At 42.2% G+C, this 16,784-nt stretch overlaps 2 protein-coding genes across 2 annotated transcripts in view; one reads left to right on the forward strand and one right to left on the reverse strand.

Moving 5' to 3' along the window:
* Nucleotides 1-1,347, forward strand: part of git2 (GIT ArfGAP 2) — a 93,584-nt gene extending 92,237 nt beyond the window's left edge. The window contains exon 24 of the transcript XR_004415743.1: nucleotides 1,336-1,347. The gene's annotated coding sequence lies outside the window, so the exon portion shown is untranslated. The remainder of the gene's footprint in view (nucleotides 1-1,335) is intronic.
* The window catches only part of LOC116987599 (trichoplein keratin filament binding), a 29,437-nt gene extending 17,824 nt beyond the window's left edge, over nucleotides 1-11,613 (reverse strand). Inside the window, exons 1-6 of the mRNA XM_033043773.1 lie at nucleotides 11,449-11,613; nucleotides 8,809-9,001; nucleotides 7,573-7,783; nucleotides 5,831-5,887; nucleotides 4,494-4,562; nucleotides 1,891-2,064 (exon numbers count right to left, since the gene is read on the reverse strand). Coding sequence (XP_032899664.1) covers nucleotides 1,891-2,064; nucleotides 4,494-4,562; nucleotides 5,831-5,887; nucleotides 7,573-7,783; nucleotides 8,809-8,999 — 702 coding nt within the window. The 5' untranslated portion in view covers nucleotides 9,000-9,001; nucleotides 11,449-11,613. The remainder of the gene's footprint in view (nucleotides 1-1,890; nucleotides 2,065-4,493; nucleotides 4,563-5,830; nucleotides 5,888-7,572; nucleotides 7,784-8,808; nucleotides 9,002-11,448) is intronic.
* Between the last annotated feature and the right edge of the window lie 5,171 nt (nucleotides 11,614-16,784).

A 16,784-nucleotide genomic window follows, 5' to 3' on the forward strand; every position in this document is an offset into this window, starting at 1 on the left:
CACACACACACAGGGAGACAGACAGACACACACACACACAGGTAGACCGACAAACACACACACAGGGATACACACACACGGAGACACACACACAGAAGGGGAGACACACACAGGGAGGCACACACACACAAGGAGACACACACAGGGAAACAGACACACACACACCTTTCCTTCCCCCCCTCCATCCTCCCCCTCCCTCCCTCTTTCCTCCCCCCCATCCCTCCCTTTCCTCCCCCTCCCTCTCTTTCCTTCCCTCCCTCTCTTTCCTCACCCTCCCTCTTTTTCCTCACGCTTCCTCTTTCTCCCCTTTCTCCTTCCCTTCCTTCATCCCCTTACTACATTCCCTCCCCCTGTCTCTCTTTGCCTCCATCCCTCCCTTTTTTCTCTCTCTCGCTCTCTTTCTCCCCTCCCTCTCTTTCCCCGGCCGCCCAATGGGGAGTCTGGCGGGCACGGTGTAGCGTGGATTGGCGGCGCTGGCGCTGCCGTGTGAGTTGAAGGGCAGGAGGGAGGGAGGGAGCGAGGTTGCCGCGGCAGCCGGCAGCGCAGCGCTCGCAGACGGCGCACAAAAGCGCTGACACCCGCTGCCCGGGACCGACGCGCTTCCCCAATCCGTGCAGATCGCTGTCATGTGACGCAAAGAGACAAACTGTGCAGCAAAGATGTGCAGGGACTGAAGACAGCATGAGAATTCTGTCTTCAGCGTGAGGGCGTGAGAATTGGCTGAAATGCGTGAGTGTCACGCTCAAAGCGTGAGAGTTGGCAGCCCTGCTACCAACCTTCAATACTTTTCTATAGTATATTTTCATTATGTAAAAGATTGATTGTCAATGCTGGAAGATTATTTCACCACACGAGACATCACAAACACCATCCAAAAAATAAAATCCAGGCATGCACACTTTCTAGAAGTGGTCACTGGATAGCAACCAAGAAAAGCAAAGCTATTTAAATTTCCCCAAAAGTGCTGAGATTAGTAAAAAATACCTGCAAATACTGGAAATCTGAAAGGAAAAAAAACACATTGCTGCAAATATTCAGCAAACTGGACAGCATATGTGGAGAGAAAAGTGTTTAATGTGTAGGAAGGAACCGCAGATGCTCATTTTCACCGAAGATAGACACAAAATGGTGTAGTAACTCAGTGGGTCAGGCAGCGTCTCTGGAGAAAAAGATTAGGTGGCGGTTCAGGTGGAGACCCTTCTTCAGACTGAGAGTATTAAATGTTCCACGTTGGTCTTCTTGTCTATGGCGTGCACAGCCTAAAGTTGTAGGTCAACTTGTTCTATTTGATCTATTTGTTTGTGCACGTCGGGTTGATTGCATTAGTCGAAACAGGGTGAAGGTTGCAATCTCTCACCCCTTCTCGTTGATAGTAAGTTCTGATGGAAAGTTCAATAAACAATATATTTTAATTCGCAGAGAATGGGAAAAACTGGAGAGAAAAATGGGAATGTGGAAGGATGGGGACTAAGAAAAATTGATGCAAATAGTGGTGCTGCCAGCTGAAAGAGAAGTGTTTGTTAATTGCAAATGATCTACATGGAGGAGATGTATATAGAAGCTGTATGAGGTCAGAGGACAGAAAAACAATGCTGGAATACTGAGATACAGTAGGCAGTAGTTGCTGAAAATGTAACTTCAAAGATAATGCTGAAAGTATGTCTGAGGAAAGACAATTCTTGCTGCTTCCTCACAATCCTAGAACTCTCTACCCCAAAGCATAGAAGTGTCTCCTCACCAAAAAGATGTGACAGTTCAAGAAGGGCTTGAACCCAACACATTTTCAAAGCCAGTTAGGGATGAATAATAAATGCTAGCCTCACCGGCCACCCAAAGTCCTGAAAAATGAATAAACAAAATTCAGATAGCCCTAAGCAATTTGGTTCTTACCTCAACTTCCCGTAAACGCAGTTCCTCCATTTGCTGGCGCAGAATCTCTGCCTGCTTCATGTCTTCCTGCTTTCTCCTCTCCTCTTCACGCTTTATGCGTTCCATGGCCAGCCTCCGTGCAATTTCGTATTGATTCTCCACTCTTTTCTTCTCTTCTAACTCTACCTCTTCTTGCTAAAGGAAATGGAAAACCAAAACAGGCTAAAACGCTAGTTGTTTCTGTTTTGGAACCAACCTCAAGGTTCTGTCTTACCCTTGTATTGCCCAGCAGAACAGTTAGGTGAGTTTCAGTTTGAGCTTAGTTTATTGTTGCGTGTACCAAGGTACAGTGAAATGCTTTTGTTTTGTGCTAACCAGTCAGCAGAAAGACAATACGTGATTACAATTGAGCCATTCACAGTGTACAGATACATGATAAAGGGAATAATGTCAATGGCCGAAGGGTCCATTTCTGCGCTGTAACTCTAATGTCTAAAAACTAAAGGGCCTTGGGTTAGAGCAAAACTAATAATGAGGCTGGAAGCCTTTACTTTACGTTTACATCTATCATTAGGAGAAGTTAGGTTTCCCAGTCCTTAAAAAAAAAACCAAGCAATTGCAGTGTATTAAGGATGACCTAAGAAAATATGCTTTCACAGCACTCTTGCAGGACAGGAGTGGGAGTGCACTGCAGACTCCACACCATTAGACTTCATCTTCTTCCACAGATCAGATTCCACCTCATACATCTGGTGTCGGACCTCAGGCTTTCTCTAGAGTGCCCTATGCCTGGTGAGAAGGTGGCAATACCTTTCAGACCAACTTGTTGGTGGGAATGTAGAAACAAACAACTGCAGATGCTGGTTAATGCACAAAAGGGCACAAAGTGCTGGAGTAACTCCGCAGGTCAGGCAGCATCTCTGGAGAACATGGATAGGCGATTCTTGGTCCTCCAAAATATTCCAAATGGAATTTAATGTTTCGGGTCGAGACCTGAAGAAGGGTTCCGACCCGAAACGTCACCTATCCATGTTCTCCAGAGATGCTGCCTGACCCGCTGAGTTACTCCAGCACTTTGTGTCCTTCTTGGTGGGAATCTTGAAGAAAAATGCAGCATTAGGGGCATCCTGGCCTTTCAGATTTCACAGAAAAATCTACAACCCACACGTACTGATGTACCCAATCATCAAATCTAAATTTCTTTACAGTATAGCATGTGCCTTGGGAGTTTGATTTTTTTAATACGAGAGTTACCAATTTAGAACTTTTGTTTTGAAAATGACTCCACAGAAATTATTTGGGAACAACAAAAAAACAACCTTCCATGTGTGGGTTTTGAAAACAAAAAGAATTCCCATTGGTTTTTAAGGTGAAAGACACATTCTTCATGCTTCATGGATAATATATTAAAGCATACATTGATACTGTTTGCCCGGAGAGATGGAAACGATTTCTAATGTCAGGAGCACTCAATAAATAATCACCTACGTGAAATTGGAACGTCCCTTCCAGTTCATTTCATATGAAACAGGTTTGAAATAAAGGGAGGGTGGTCTGTTTAGCAGCTCTTCCAGCTAACCCATAGATATGAGGATGTGCCAAGCCCCAATTTGCCCAGGGAAACAAATAACACCACATTTTTTCACACTTAGGATTTATTTCTATGGTGGAAAAAGATACGAAACAGACAGATCTAATACAAGTCGATGTGATTTAGTAGATAACAAGTTATTTGTATTATCGGTCAAAAAAGGAAAATCACTGATGGATGGGAGTGTCTTTATTATTTTGTATTAGATAAAAACTTACACTAATTCAAAAATCAATATGGTAAATGGCATTATTACCATTGCATTGTATGTTCATGTGGTTATATAATTTAATCATTCACATCTGGCCTACACCCAGCAACAGTTTATCTTAGAACAGACACAGAATGCTGGAGTAACTCAGACGGGACAGGCAGCATCACTGGAGAAAAGGAATAGGTGACGTTTCAGGAAACAATCTGAAGAAGGGCCTCGACCCGAAACGTCACCTATTCCTTTTCTCCAGAGATGCTGCCTGTCCCGTCTGAGTTACTCCAGCATTCTGTGTCTGTCTGTTTAAACCATCATCTACAGTTCCTCCCTACACCATGGTTTATCTTATCTGCCTTGCGAAAAAGGTTGAAGAATTGTGTGTAGAAGATACACCTGGGTATGAGAAGGGAATATTATTAACACAAGGTTACATTTGGGGCAGCATTGGCCATAAAACAAGGATATTTATATTGCTGGTACACAAAAATGCTGGAGAAACTCAGCGGGTGCAGCAGCATCTATGGAGCGAAGGAAATAGGCGACGTTTCGGGTCGAAACCCTTCTCAGACTGGGTCAGAGAATGCACCCGCTGTGTTTCTCCAGCATTTTTGTGTACCTTCGATCTTCCAGCATCTGCAGTTCCTTCTTGAACACGAATATATATATTGCTAATTGGAATGAATTAGCATTCCTGCACCCACGAAAATATCCAAGATAAGGTTCTAAAAAACATAATCAGACCCCTAACCACAATTTGAGTCTGCATCACTTGTTTTTTTAGTTCAGAGGATTGACAATATCAAATACTAAAATGTTGTTTACCTGTCGTTTTTCTGTAACCTGTGAATGCCAGCTGTTTGTCACATGCATCTTGTGCAAATCTGACTGGACCTGTGTTCAAAATAAATGGCAAATGTAAAATTAACTAATCGCTAACATTTCACCATATCATATATGACATCAGGAAAGCAGAAGGCAAGATAAATATGCCTTGAATTTTATTTTCATCTTAATAAACCTTAAATTCAGAATACTGTTATAATTTTTAAAGGAATTCCATTATAAAGAGGGCACCTAAGACTATCATTTGTGGACCTAATTCAAACAAGATCATATGCCAACCTAGATCGTATTCTGAAAAATAAGTTTTGCCGGTATAATTCATCAGCCATATTTTTCTTCAGTGATATGCAGGTACTTCTACTATAAGGCGATAGTTGCATTCCTAAGAAACCATATATTGTATAATATTGTGTTTTAAAAACAATTGCATCAATGGGGAAACCTGGATGAGATTTCAAAGAGAAGCAAGTGAAAGCATGCCATAATCTAATGTGAATGCTTCCAATAGGGAACCTTAAATGGTGGGGTCAGGGGGAGGAACTCTGAAATGGGAACAACTTCTATCCTCCATACCACACTAGAATCCAAGCCTGGTCTCCCTATTTACACCCACTTAATTATTTTGGCCAGATTCGCCTAACAACTAGATCCCATTTTGCAGATAAAAACCAAAATTTAATTTGTTTCAAGCTGCAGAGCTCTGAACTATGAAAGAACCATGCTCTATACGTGGCAAATGTAAGCTATCGAATTAGTTTGATATCGCTTGTATTTTTTTTTAAATCCTATTTGCCTCTCCTCAGCATAGACTCAATGAACTTTATTCAGCGTGAGACTGCTGACCATCGGGCCTTCCAGAGAATGACATGAAGCGAAAACAGGAACAAACACCTCGGACTAATTTCTCCTGTTTTTGATGATGCTATATGCTGTTTCAGTATTGGAGTGTTGGAGTAATTGGAGTTGGAGTAAAGGGCCTGTCCCACTGTACGAGGTAATTCAAGAGTTCTCCCGAGTTCTCCCCTGATTCAAGCTCGTGTAATGTACGTAGCGGGTACGTAGGGGCTCGTACGAGTAAAAAGTAACAATTTTTTTCATCACAAGCATTTTTTTATTCGTGGACATTTTTCACAGTGTTGAAAAAACGTCACGAGTTTACCGGATTTCCCGAGTACCTACCGTTACTCGTACGAGCCGCTACGTGACATCCACGAGCTCCTACGTACCCGATGATATTTCGAGTCGGGTCTGAAGAAGAGTTACCCCTGCACTTTGTGTCTTTCTACCCCTGTTTTTGAGATGACTTCTTTACTCACCTGACGCAGTTCGATATTGTTCTTCTTCCAGTGTTCCTGCAACAGCTCTTCAGCGATCTGAGAAGAAGCATAGAAATGGTTAGGATGAGTTAAGTAGTCCCTCAATAATAAAATTTGAAATTTTCAAATCTGAAATTTTCTAACGACAAAATGCTACTTCACCCAAAGAAAGCAAAGTATGAAAATTTCCATTCATAATGCCAGAGGCACTATAATCACAGGAATCAAATAATTATCAGGTGCAAATTAAAGATGAAGGATTTACACTTTACGGTTCCTCTGATAGTTTAGAAAGTGAACATGCCACCCAATGTGATATTTTGAAATCGTTACATTCTATACCTTTGCTGCAGTGTTCAATTAATCTCAGTCAGGTTACAAGTAGGGGAGCTTCAGTACTCTAGCATTACTCTGCCCCAACCTGAACTTGGGAGAGAAAAGTTCAGCTTTATTCACCACTTTAGTTGCTACCATGCAACTTCTGTGGACGTGTGTACATCAGCTATATAGAATTTCTGGCCATATTTCACCAGCAATCTTTTTTTGAACAGATACCATGCTGACACAGGGGTGGAAGATTGCAACCTTCACGTGGTCCGCCCTGTTTCGACGAATGCAATCAACCCGGCTTGCACAATCAAATAAGATCAATTAGGACAAGTTGTCCTACAACTTTAGGCTGTGCACGCCATACGCAAGAAGAAGAAGATGCTGACACACAGGGCCTTAAATCTCTTGATATATTACCAAACAAAAAATGACTGGCTATTTTCTCGTTTTCTGAGCACTCATGAGTGAAACACCAGGCATTCAAAATATACATTTGTTCAATTTGTGAGCTTGTGATTTAGCAAAGGTGGTCAAAAACAAATACATTTCTTGTGTTACTGTCTTCGTTCTCCTGGAACTGTACCCTAGTGTGTCAGTGTTCATAAAGGAAGAAACCCTTTAAAAAAAAGTTGATTGTTCCAACCAAAATGTGAATTCTCCTGCAACTACTTGTGTGAAAGTATTTCCCCCCTTTTGAAGTATAGCGCATAACACATTGCATACTTGCAAATTGTATCAGCTACCACTCCTATAAAGCTTCTTGGAATATTTTTGCTTTGTTCTACGCTTTGCAAAGTAAAGTTCTGGTGTTCTGTTGGGGTTCTCAGATAGGCACAGATCTAAGCCTTTATATCAGATTTCAGCCTGTAACTCACCCCCAACATTGAGCATTTATATATAATGCACTTAAATGCACTGATTACATTACAATCTGTAACCCACTCAGGTATCCATTCTTCTTCTTTAATGCATTGATTAGATTACAGCCTGTAACTCATCCCAAATCACCATGCAGCAGTGCACTGCCACTTGTATTCCTTGATGCTTAGACCGTGACAGTGAATGTCAGCAAGTTCCAGTGTACACACACACTAAATTTTCCAGCAGCAGTGGAATTCCTAAAATGGCTAATTACATGCAAATGCCAGTACAACTGCAATTCACTAGTTCCCAATGGACTAATAATGGACACGTGCCTTAAAAAAAATTGCAGATGCCAGAAATCTGAAAAATAGAAAATGCAGAAACACACAGTGGGTCAGGCAGCATCTGTGGAAGGAGAAACAGTGACAATGGGTCCTGAACGAAACGTTAATTGTTTCTCACCATGGACCCGAGAAGTTTCTGTTCGCATCCACACAAGGCCATTCAGAATCCCTAACCCCAGTTTTAACAGGAAATCTAGTTTCTACCTTCTTTCTACGTTCTTCACGCGCTGATTTCATTTCCTCAGTCTTCTCTTTTGCTTCCTGTACAAAACAGGCTGCATCCATCTTTAGATCACAGAGCTCTGCTTCAAAGAGGTCTTGTTCTTCTTTCAGTAAACTTTGCAGCTTTTCCCGTCGTTGCTCCAAGCTTTGTAATTTTTCCTGCTGCTGCCGATTTCTGTGGTATGCCGACATACTGCCAAGGAAGAATAGTGTGCCTTAATGTCCCTTTATCATGGTCAGAAATGTTATTCTTTTGAAATTAATATAATTCCAAAGCTCTTATTATTTTAACTGAATTGCTAAACTCAATATACATTCTATAAGCACAAGCACCATGAAAGAAAATGCCTCTAATCTTGAAAATGTCAAATGTTGTTTCTGTAATATATAAGATAAGCAGGGAATTAACCTTGTTTTCACATTTAAGATTAAGTTATATTTGCAGGTCACACAAAAAAAGCTGCTTAGCTCATGCTAACTCATTGTCAATCAGTTTAAAAAACAAAAATGTACAACATCATGCTAATATGTCTAGTATTATATTTAGTTTACTTTAGAGAATAGCAGTGATAACAGGCCCGTCGGCCCACTGATTCCATGCCGACCTTCGTTGATTAGTATGGGTGTCAGGGGTTATGAAGAGAAGGCAAGAAAATGGGGTTAGGAGGGAGAGTTGGATCAGCCATGATTGAATGGCGGAGTAGACTTGAATGGCCGAATGGCCTAATTCTGCAAATACACTTTTGACCTGCTGACCATCGATCGCCCGAGTTCTAGGTTATCCCACTTTAATATAATCATTGTGATTGGGTAATACCATCCGATATGACACAAGAGTATACAGATTTGATATGAGATGGATTTGATCTGTGTTTAATTTTGTTTTGTTAAGTTTAGGTCAGTTTGGTTAAGAGATACGGCGAGGAAATAGGTCTTTCGGCCTACCAAGTCTGTGCCGACCAATGATCACCCGTACACTGGTTCTATTCGGCCCACCAGGAATGCTGCCTGACCCCCTGAGTTACTCTAGCACTTTGTGTCTTTTTTTGTAAACCAGCATCCGCCTTCTTTCTACAATATAGATCCACCACCTGTTACAGAGTATTTAAATCTTTCTAAAAAAGTTTCTTTGTCACTCCCAACTCAAAAATGGCTAAACACCAGGATCTCAATCATTGTTTACTTCTTAATGTAAATCCCTTGACTTGTGGCTTCTACCTTTGCTGGTAAGATTGTCTGGAACTCCACTGCGCCTGTTTACTGCTCCGCACATCGTGTGTTTTGAAGTACTGACGATGGAGTTCCCACTGCATGCGAACACGTTCCTCCTGATCCCGCTGACGAACGATTTGCTGTTCCAGCACTCGATTCCTGGTGTTCCAACTAGAAGGGATTGTGGGCAAAGCCATGTCTGGAATCAAACCAAAGTTAGCAGCCAAGTGACATTAATAAAATGCATGCTGCAGCTCTGAATTTTCATTATACTCCTATTTGTCATGCAAACACCAACTCTGAATTCACATGTGACAAAACCCTTTAATAATATGCTCAAATGTTTTGTTTAAGAAGGAATTACAAATGCTGGTTTACACCGAAGATAGACACAAAATGCCAGAGTAACTCAGCGGGACAGGCAGCATCTCTGGATAGAAGGAATCCTATCCAGAGATGCTGCTTGTCCTGCTGAGTTACTCCAGCATTTTGTGTCTATGCTCAAATGTCTTGATGTGATTCTGTTGAGAAAGATTACCAGGAAATTATTTATATTATAAAATTCATAACAGAGTTATTTTCTTCCGTCATTGAAGGTTGCAAAAATTCATTTCAAGCAAGGATCACTAAACAATACTCATTCATGTGGCCCTGGCTCTTTCTTCCCTGCAACAGTCAATGAGACCAATATTAATATACAAAAAAGTATGCTAGATTGGGGCAGTGATAGTCAGTCATTCCAACAAAAGAGTATTGATATCTCTCTTCAGTGGCCCACTACTTTGCCAATTTTCCATCATTATCAGTAATTGTAAAAATTATCTGAATTGGTAAAGATGTTATCTAAATATAGGTCAATTCACTAGCCTTGAAGTACTTGCTTTATTTGTGCATTAGTTGTATCAAAAGTTAATTACTGAAATGGTTAACAGTTGTTCTATTTCTCCCCAGATTCCAGGGTAATTATTGTGTGAAATTGTAATGCACGTTTTCTCGCACCGCTGAAATACAGCTACAGGCTTCAAACCACAGGAGAGCAAACTGAGGTTATTAATTTTGAATGATTACAATTTGTTAGGCCATTAGCACACATTGATGCAGTTAATTCACTGGGGTTAACCCCAACACGCCTCCAAAACTCGCACTAAAAACAAACAGCTGGAGGAATTCAATAAGTTAAGCAGCATCGGGGGGAGGGGAAGGGAGTGCGGGGGGTGTTGGGTTAGGAAGGAATTGTCAATGTTTTGGGGTAGAGTGGCCGCAGTGTCAACAATTCCTCTCACCAAGGCTGCCTGGTGTACTGAGTTCTTCCAATAGAGACACAGGAGACTGCAGACGCTGGAATCTTAAGTGTAGCACAGCCTGACATCTAGGCACTTCAATCTGTGTTGCTCTATGTCGCCTGTCCATCCCCTCCCCAGATGCTGCCCGACTTGCTAAGTTCCTCCAGCACTTTGCGTTTTGGTCCACATCCCTGTATCTTCAATTCCCTATGTCCCCCTTTCCCCTTTTTGTGAGAAGTGGGGAATGTGTTTGTGAGTGGGGAGTGAGAGAGGAATGGAGAGGAGTGAGGGAGAAATGGAGAAGGAGTGAGATAGGAGTGAGAGAAGAGTGGGGAATGAGTGGGGAGCTAGTGAGTGAGTGAGTGCGGGAGTGAGGGAATGATGGTGGGATTGAGGGAGATGAGGACGGGTGACGAGGAATAGAGGGGGTGAGAGGAGAAGTGGATGAGGGAGAGATTGAATGAGTGGGGAGTGAGGGAGGGATGGAATGAGTGGTGGAGGGAGGTGAGGGATCGATGGGGGTGAAGAAGGTGAGGGAGATGAAGGTCATGAGGGTGGTGAGTGAGAGAGGTTAGTGAGTGAGGGTGATAAGGGGAGTGAGGGAGGTCAGGGGGTGAGTGGTGGAAGTGAGGGGGTGATGAGGAAGGGATTGAGGGGTGAGAGATGAGGGATTGAGGAGGGTGAGGAGTGAAGATGAGGGCGATGAGGGGGAGAGTGAGGGAGATAGAGGGAGGTGAGTGAAGGAGGTTAGTGAGTGAGGGTGATAAGGGGAGTGAGGGAGGTCAGGGGGTGAGTGATGGAAGTGAGGGGGCGATGAGGAAGGGATTGAGGGAGGCGAGGGATTGAAGGGGGTGAGGAGTGGAGATGAGGGGGTGAGTGAGGGAGATGGAGGGAGGTGAGTGAAGGAGGTTAGTGAGTGAGGGTGATAAGGGGAGTGAGGGAGGTCAGGGGGTGAGTGATGGAAGTGAGGGGGTGATGAGGAAGGGATTGAGGGGTGAGAGAGATGAGGGAGGCGAGGGATTGAGGGGGGTGAGGAATGGAGATGAGGGCGATGAGGGGGTGAGTGAGGGAGATGGAGGGAGGTGAGTGAAGGAGGTTAGTGAGTGAGGGTGATAAGGGGAGTGAGGGAGGTCAAGGGGTGAGTGATGGAAGTGAGGGGGCGATGAGGAAGGGATTGAGGGGTGAGGGAGGCGAGGGATTGAGGGGGGTGAGGAGTGGAGATGAGGGCGATGAGGGGGTGAGTGAGGGAGATGGAGGGAGGTGAGGTGAGGTGAGGGGCGAGGCGGCGCCAGGCCACCAGGCCCCATCACCCGGGACAACCCCTTCCGAGCCACCCGCCGCTTGGAAAAGCCAACTACCGTACCAGAACACGGGAAGCGGCCGCTCGGCGATGAAAGCGAGCTCTGTCCGGCGGCGATCTTTAGTTTTATTCTCAATATTTACTAATCGCGACCGTTTGCCGGGGCGCGGGCAGCGTCGCTCATGGCAACCGCCAGATGTACGGTGCCTGCCCGCAGCCAACGCCAGTGTCCGCCCCCTGGAAACCGCGCTCTCCACAGGCCAGGGTGAAGGAGGGAGAATTCCAAACACATTTGTGTCGGAAGGAACTGCAGATGCTGGTTTACACCGGAGGGAGACACAACACGCTGGGGTAACTCAGCGGGACAGGCAGCATCTCTGGAGAGAAGGAATGGGTAACGTTTCGGGTCGAGCCCCTTCTTCAGACCCGAACCGTCTATCTTCGGTTTAAACCATCGTCTGCAGTTCCTTCTATAATCTTTGTTTGGGAGATTGCAACCTTCAGGTGGTCAACCAAGTTTCGGCTAAAGCAATCAACCCAACATGCAGAAACAAATAGATCAAATAGAACAAGTTAACCTACAACTTTAGGTTGTGCACGCCATGGGCAAGAAGAAGAAGTTCCTTCTTACACAAAGAATAAGGCCTAAGGTACACAAAAATGCTGGAGAAACTCAGCGGGTGCAGCAGCATCTATGGAGCGAAGGAAATAGGCAACGTTTCAGGCCGAAACCCTTCTTCAGACTGAATAGAATAAAGCCTATTGGACACCAAAGTAACAATTGGTGTTTGGGACCAGAGATTGTAGGTGAGATCTTAAATAAATACTTATCAACTACATCGAGAACCAGAGGACATTGACTTAAGGTGAAGGGGGGAAGATTTAATAGGATCGATCCTGAGGGATAACATTTTCTCTCAAAGGGTGGAAGGCGTATGGAACGAACTGTCGGGGGAGGTAGTTGAGGCAGGTACTATCGCAACGTTGAAGAAACATATGGACATGGGTAGGATAGGTTTAGCGGGAAAAGGGGCAAACGCAGGCAGGTGGGACATGTTGGTCAGCATAGGCAAGTTGGGCCGAAGGGCCTGTTTCCACACTATGAGATCCACTACTGAGAAGGACATCATAATTGGAGAATTCATGAAGGGAGATAGTGAATACTAGCACAAACTAGCATTGAAAAGGATAAAGTATTAAATGTTTGGTGGACTAAACATTGGATAAATCCTTTGGGCCTGATCCTAAGCAGTTGTAGGATGTGAGGGAAGAGGTTGTTGATGCACATGATCAATATCCCTCTATTCCCTGCATAAACATGTGCCTATCTAAAAGCCTCTTAAATGAGTGTTCCAGGCGCTCACCACTCTCTGCCTGCACATAATCCATATCCCTCAAGTTAGCATCATGACCGCACTGACATTGTGGGCCGAAGGGCCTGTTACTGTGCTATATTGTTCAAAGTTCTTAAATAAAAACCAAGAAAAGAATAGGACAGATAAAAATACAATGACTTCATAAATCATTTGGAGGAACTGCCTTGAATTTTATTCTGAAACATTTTAACCGATGTTGATGACTGTCATTTAGATAAAATGACTGTTACTAGATTGGGTTTTGCCAAATCTAAATGTCACTGTTGACATTCTTGCAATATTAATGTCTTTTATTTCGACTTTAAAAAGGTCTGCTGTTCAATTTGTTTCATCTATTTTCTCTTTATTCTCTAATTCTGCATTGTGTAGAACATCACTTTTTTCTTCCACGGGTTACTAATAATCAGACTGGAAACTGAATATATTCTTTCATAATGTTTATCAGAGCTTTGTAAATTTCATGACATTTTTCCAGATCAGTAATACACACAGATAAAGTGTACCTTTCTGTCCATATTCATTGTCAGTGTTTGCCCCATTTAAATTATTGAGACTACATAAATATTTAATGCAAGTAAATAATATGTGCTAATTACTGCATATGTAAGGAAGATCTTTGATAAGTCATGCTTATATTCACTCTGCTGTGCAAATGACGATAGCCCAAGCTAAGTAAACATAATTGCTTGTCCTGATTTCAATTATATTGTAATTGTGTCCTTTAATATTTGATGATTCTGTTAAACTTAGATTCAACATTGTCATGGGGTTGTGTTAATTTAAGACCTTATTTTCAACCTCTGAGTGACAAGAGTTAAACAAGAAAAATAACACATAAGATGCAAACAGAAGAATATTACTAATATCCATCATCATAAGATCATGTGATAGGAACAGAATCAGGCCATTCGGCCCGTCAAGTCTATTCTGCCATTCAATCATGGCTGATCTATCTCTCCCTCCTAACCCCATTCTCCTGCCTTCTCCCCATAACCTCTGACACCTGTACTAATCAAGAATCTATCAGTCTCTGCCTTAAATATATCTACTGACTTGGCCTCCACAGCCTTCTATGGCAAAAAAAAATCCATAGATTCACCACCCTCATCATATTAAATAATATATGTTATTACATTTTTTTTCCTGCTTCAGTTCATAATTGGCTACTCAATAAAATATTCAGGATGAGGGCATTGCTCTAAGAGGGTCATCGTTTCATGAAAATATAGATCTGAGCATAGATTGGTTTGTCAGGGTCCCAATGGAAAGTCGAGTCATCAAATTGGACGCCTTACAAAATTAACCTTTAAACTATAAATTGATTACAATGAATGTCTTCAATGTCATATTTGAAATGTTTAGCAATAAAATTTGATTGATTGAGTTTGATGGTATGAAAATATCTGTTATCATACTAATGATGATTTTATCCAGAGGGCAGGGTGAGTCGTATGTGTAAAAGAGAATTTAGCTCTTATTTTATTTTAGAGATACAGCATGAAAACAGACCCTTCGGCCCACCGGGTCCGTGCCATCCAACAAACCCATATATGACTTCTATGTCTTTCACACTAGGGGCAATTTACAGAAGCCAATTAACCTACAAGTCTGCACGTCTTTGGAATGTGGGAGGAAACCAGAGCATTCGGAAAAACCCATGTGGTCTCAAGAGAAAACCCATGTGGTCTCAAGGAGAACATGTAAACTCCGGACAGAAAGCACCCATAGTCAGGATGGAACCCGGGTCTCTGGCACTGTAAGGCAGCAACTCTATCGCTGCCTCACTGTGCCACCCCTTCTAAAATCAATTGCGCTACCTTCATCCCTATCTCAATTTAAAATACATGATTTTTCATTAAGAAAAGCTTTTATAAACCCACTTCATTGTAGTAACAATGTTGGTTTGTTTCTTTGTCTCGTGATTTTTGGTCTCACCTTCAATATTAAATTGCCTGTACGGTTAGTACACTTAGAGTCAAAGTCATAGAGTTTTAAAGCATCTAAACAGTCATAGAGTTTTAAAGTTTGGCATTCTGGGCTTATCTCATTTGCCTGCATTTGGCCGATATCTCTCTGAATCCTTCTTATCGATATATGTTTAATTGTCTTTTTAAAGTCATAATTATATCCACTCCAATCGCTTCCTCTGCTAGCTCATTCCAGATATGGTCTACCATCTGATTGAACCTGTGCTCTCTTGTAAATCTCTTCCCTCTGACCTTAAGCCTATGCCCTCTAGTTCTAGTATCCTCTACCCTGGGAAGAAAAGTCTGTAAGCGTTTACTTTATACATGCCCTTCATGATCTTGTACACGTACAAAAGATGATTCATCAGCCTCCTATTCTCCAAAGAAAAAATGTCCCAGTCTATCTGGCCACTCCCTACAACTCATGTCTGCAAGTCCAGATAATAACCCAGTAAATGTTTCCTGCACTGTTTCCTGCTTAATTACATTTTTTTCTATAGTCAGGTGACCAGAATTGTACACAGTACTCCAAGCGTGGTCTCACCATCAACTTCTACACCTGCATCATGCTGTCCAAACTTTTATACTCAATATCTTTCCCAAGGAAGACAAGTGTGCCAAACTTCTTCATCGCCATCCTGCCCATCTGACTGACAACTTGCAGGGAATGATGCACCTGTACTCCCAGGATGTAATATTTCAAATATTCGGATTCTCCGGTACAGACCCAGATCCAAGGAAGTGGTGGAAAGCTTCTGAAATTCCTGTTAATTCCTTTAGCAACCTAAGATGGAAGGAGATAGAAAGCTGAGTAACATGGTGTCAAGACAACTATCTCTCCATCAATGTCAGAAAAATGAAGGGGCTGGTTATTGACTTCAGGAAGCCGAGTGGAGAACATACCCCTGTCTGTATCATTGAACTTGAGATGATTGAGAGCTTCAAATACTTAGGTGTAAATATCACCAACAATTTGATCTGGTACAATAACACTGACAATATGGCCAAGAAAGCACATTAACCCATTTACTTCCTTCAAAAACTAAATAAATTTGGCATGTCTCCAATTACTCTTACCAATTTCTACAGATGCACGGTGGAAAGCATCTCATCGGAATGCATCATATCTTGGTATGGCATACTCTAACTTTGTAAACTTTTTCTACTTCAACATAACCTGAAATCTCTTGCACTTCTCCTTTTCTAGGAATGTATCTGGTCTGCACCTAAACTGTCTCATTCTTGAAGGCCCTCCCATTGGATCATCATTGTTTTGAATCCTTCTATTCATTCTCCCTGGGCTAAATCCCTCTATTAAAATTTTACTTTCATGATTATATCAATACTGTTTAGGCTCATTGTCTTCTAACCTTGTTTCATCACTTTCAGGCCTCAAATATCAGATGAATATGGGCCAAATGCAGCAGGCTGGATTAGTGTAGATGGGATATCTTGGTTGGCATGGGAAACTTGGGCTAAAGGGCCTGTTTCCATGTTATATGACTCTATGACTATGACTATCATAGTCAATATCCACTATTTCCTTCCTCTTATTTGTCTTAGACAGATCTTCAGACTGAGGATGTCTTGCTTTAACACTGATTTTGTGAGTTCTGAGGTAGCTAATGGTGGGAAAAATGGGATCAACAGACTGCCAAAGGTAGGCCAGGAGTTGCTTGATATGGTTGGCAGGTGAGTAGCTTGAGAGACAGAGCATCTGGAGACTGGAGATTTACAATGCCATCCTGAATTATTCTTCTCCACGTTGTACAATCCTGGGCCAGGTATTTCCACAAAATGATGGGCTGAATAACTTTCTTCATTTTTGTAACTTTTTTCTGATTTCTATGACTTTGGGGATTTAAACTGCAACTACTGCAAGTCTTGACAATATAAAGCTAATGAGATACAGTCTAGTCACTCTTGTACTGTTGGAAATGTATTCGCAAATAAAGCAACTATTATTCACAAGTGCCTTTAAAAAAATTTCCAAAATCAATTTGCAGGAACATTTCAAATAAAAATTGATAGTGAACCACAAATGAGATATTTGACC

Source organism: Amblyraja radiata, chromosome 25 (genome assembly GCF_010909765.2).
Source record: "Amblyraja radiata isolate CabotCenter1 chromosome 25, sAmbRad1.1.pri, whole genome shotgun sequence".
Lineage (NCBI taxonomy): Eukaryota > Metazoa > Chordata > Chondrichthyes > Rajiformes > Rajidae > Amblyraja > Amblyraja radiata.